General features: G+C 50.1%; 1 protein-coding gene across 1 annotated transcript in view; it reads left to right on the forward strand.

Moving 5' to 3' along the window:
• The window catches only part of elfn1b (extracellular leucine-rich repeat and fibronectin type III domain containing 1b), a 74,682-nt gene that overhangs the window by 69,229 nt on the left and 2,953 nt on the right, over positions 1-2,500 (forward strand). The window contains exons 4-5 of the mRNA XM_042104148.1: positions 197-370; positions 1,966-2,500. The exon at positions 1,966-2,500 is cut by the window's right edge and continues 1,292 nt beyond it. Coding sequence (XP_041960082.1) covers positions 197-370; positions 1,966-2,500 — 709 coding nt within the window. The remainder of the gene's footprint in view (positions 1-196; positions 371-1,965) is intronic.

The following is a 2,500-nucleotide window of genomic DNA, read 5'->3' on the forward strand; positions in this document are numbered from 1 at the left end:
GTGTGTGCGTGTGTGTGTATATGTGACCGTGTGTGTGCGTGTGTGTGTGTGTGTGTGTATGTGATCATGTGTGTGTGTGTGTGTATGTGACCGTGTGTGTGTGTGTGTGTGTAAATGTGATCATGTGTGTGTGTGTGTATATGTGATCGTGTGTGTGTGTGTGTGTGTGTGTGTGTGTGTGTGTGTGTGTGTGTAGGTGCTGCAGATGGGCTTTAACCGGCTGCGTAACCTGACGGAGGCCATGCTGCGGGGCCTGGGGAAGCTGCAGTACCTGTACCTGCAGGCCAACCTCATCGAGTCCGTCAGCGCCAACGCCTTCTGGGAATGCCTGGATCTAGAGAATGTGGACCTGTCCATGAACCGCCTGCAGGTACACACACACACACACACACACACACATGTGTACACACACACTTACACACACACACACATGTGTACACACACACTTACACACACACACACACACACACACGTGTACACACACACTTACACACACATGGTCACATGTGTACACACACACTTACACACACAAACACACACACACGGTCACATGTGTACACACACACACTTACACACACAAACACACACACACTTACACACACACACACACACACACACTCACACATATATATACACACACATGCCTTATCACCCCATTCAAAGAGCCAGTGCAGGGACAAGTACAGCGGCGATTTAAAGGACAAGTTCGCTATTTTACACTTAACCCTTAGAACCCTTAGCAACCCTATAATGTTGCTATATATATATATATATATATATATATACATATATGTATATACCTCATGCATCTCCTCATAATACTGCCAGGTCGCAGCGGTCACTTCCCCCCTGTCTGTTCCTGACCCTGTTTTAGTTCTTAGCTCCTGGAAGGACACACAGCACACACAAAAGTAAATAATAACAAAAACATTATGCATTCATTGCCTTGCATTGACATTAACGTTGTAAGGTTTTTTTCTTTAATGGAATATCACATAAATATCACATACATACACTACCAGTGACCCTTCCTCCAACCCCATTTCTGTAATCAGTGTCCTGTAGCATAATCAACAACAATGTACAGGTGCATGAACAGGAATAAATTACAAATTATTACAATAACAACAATACAATTATGAATGGCTACAACATTGAACGCACGACTCACTCCCACATTTGCTTTGCAGCGTATTTTGACTTCCGAAATTTCTGCTCGTTTTCGTGCCGAAAACGTATCAGCTGTCGTGTTTCCTCCGGCGTCCCTGTGTGCTAAAGCATGTATCAATGTCGCTAGTTGTCTACGCTGATATCAAACGGAATTCGCTGCTAATTGAGTTTAGTAAACTAGACATGCATGGAGTTCATTAGTCAGAGAAATGCAGGATTGTTGTGCACTCAGCAATGTAACGTTAGCTAAGAAAACTAGCGATTTTCAAAAAAGTTTCAATTAAGAATATGGTTGCAAGTATATACTGTATGTACAGGATTGTTTAGAGCACAAAACAAGACTGTTGTAAATTTTAAATCAATTATTTCAGCCGAAAATACTTACATTTATGGGACTCCCGAGAAGATCTGCCCGCCATTGTTGCCGGTTGCGCAGTGTATTGTGAGTACACCTTGGTTTCAAGCAAGCTCCCGATCTTACTTGGTCTACCCCTTGCCCTTATCCCTACCCCTCGATCGAAATGGGAATTGAGATAGCCCTTTGTCTTGCGTGCACGCGCAAAACTAAGGGGAAGGGGTAAGGAGTAAAATAGAGAATTGAGATTGGCCCTCTGACCTGTCCATGAATTGCCTCCAGGTACTGGATGGCGGCACCTTCCATGGGCTGCCCAAGCTGACCACATGCGAGGTCTACTCCAACCCGTTCAGCTGCACACACACACACACACGCACGTACGCACGCACGCACACACACACACCCACACACACAGTCTCTGACCTGTCCATCCTCTCCAGGTACTGGACGGCGGCACGTTCCATGGGCTGCCCAAGCTGAGCACGTGCGAGGTCTACTCTAACCCGTTCAGCTGCACCTGCGAGCTCCTGGGCTTCCTGCGTTGGCTGGCCAACTTCCCCAACCGCACGCGCGAGCGCATGGCCTGCGACTCTCCGCCCGGTTTCCACGGCTACAGCCTGCTCAGCCAGAACCCGCGCATGCCCACCTACCGGAACGCCTTCCACGCTCTCAAGACGGTCTGCACGGACGACCCCCGCAGCGGCGGACCCGGCGCCAACACCTACCTGTTCGGACCCGGTGGGGTCGGGGGAGTGGCCGGGGGAGGAGGGATTCCCGGCGGCGGCCAATCGCGTTGCGAGGAGTGCGCTTCGGGGTCCCCGCCTCCTCCGGACGAGCCAATCAGCACGAGTCGCGTGAACCTGGGTCCGGGGCTGGTGGGAGGCGGCGGATCTGGCTCCGGGCCAGTGATGACCCTGAAGGACCTGAGCACGACGCTGCAAGGCCACACGGCCGTGGTCTCGGTCCACATCCCCG

Source organism: Alosa sapidissima, chromosome 9 (genome assembly GCF_018492685.1).
Source record: "Alosa sapidissima isolate fAloSap1 chromosome 9, fAloSap1.pri, whole genome shotgun sequence".
Taxonomy (NCBI): Eukaryota; Metazoa; Chordata; class Actinopteri; order Clupeiformes; family Clupeidae; genus Alosa; species Alosa sapidissima.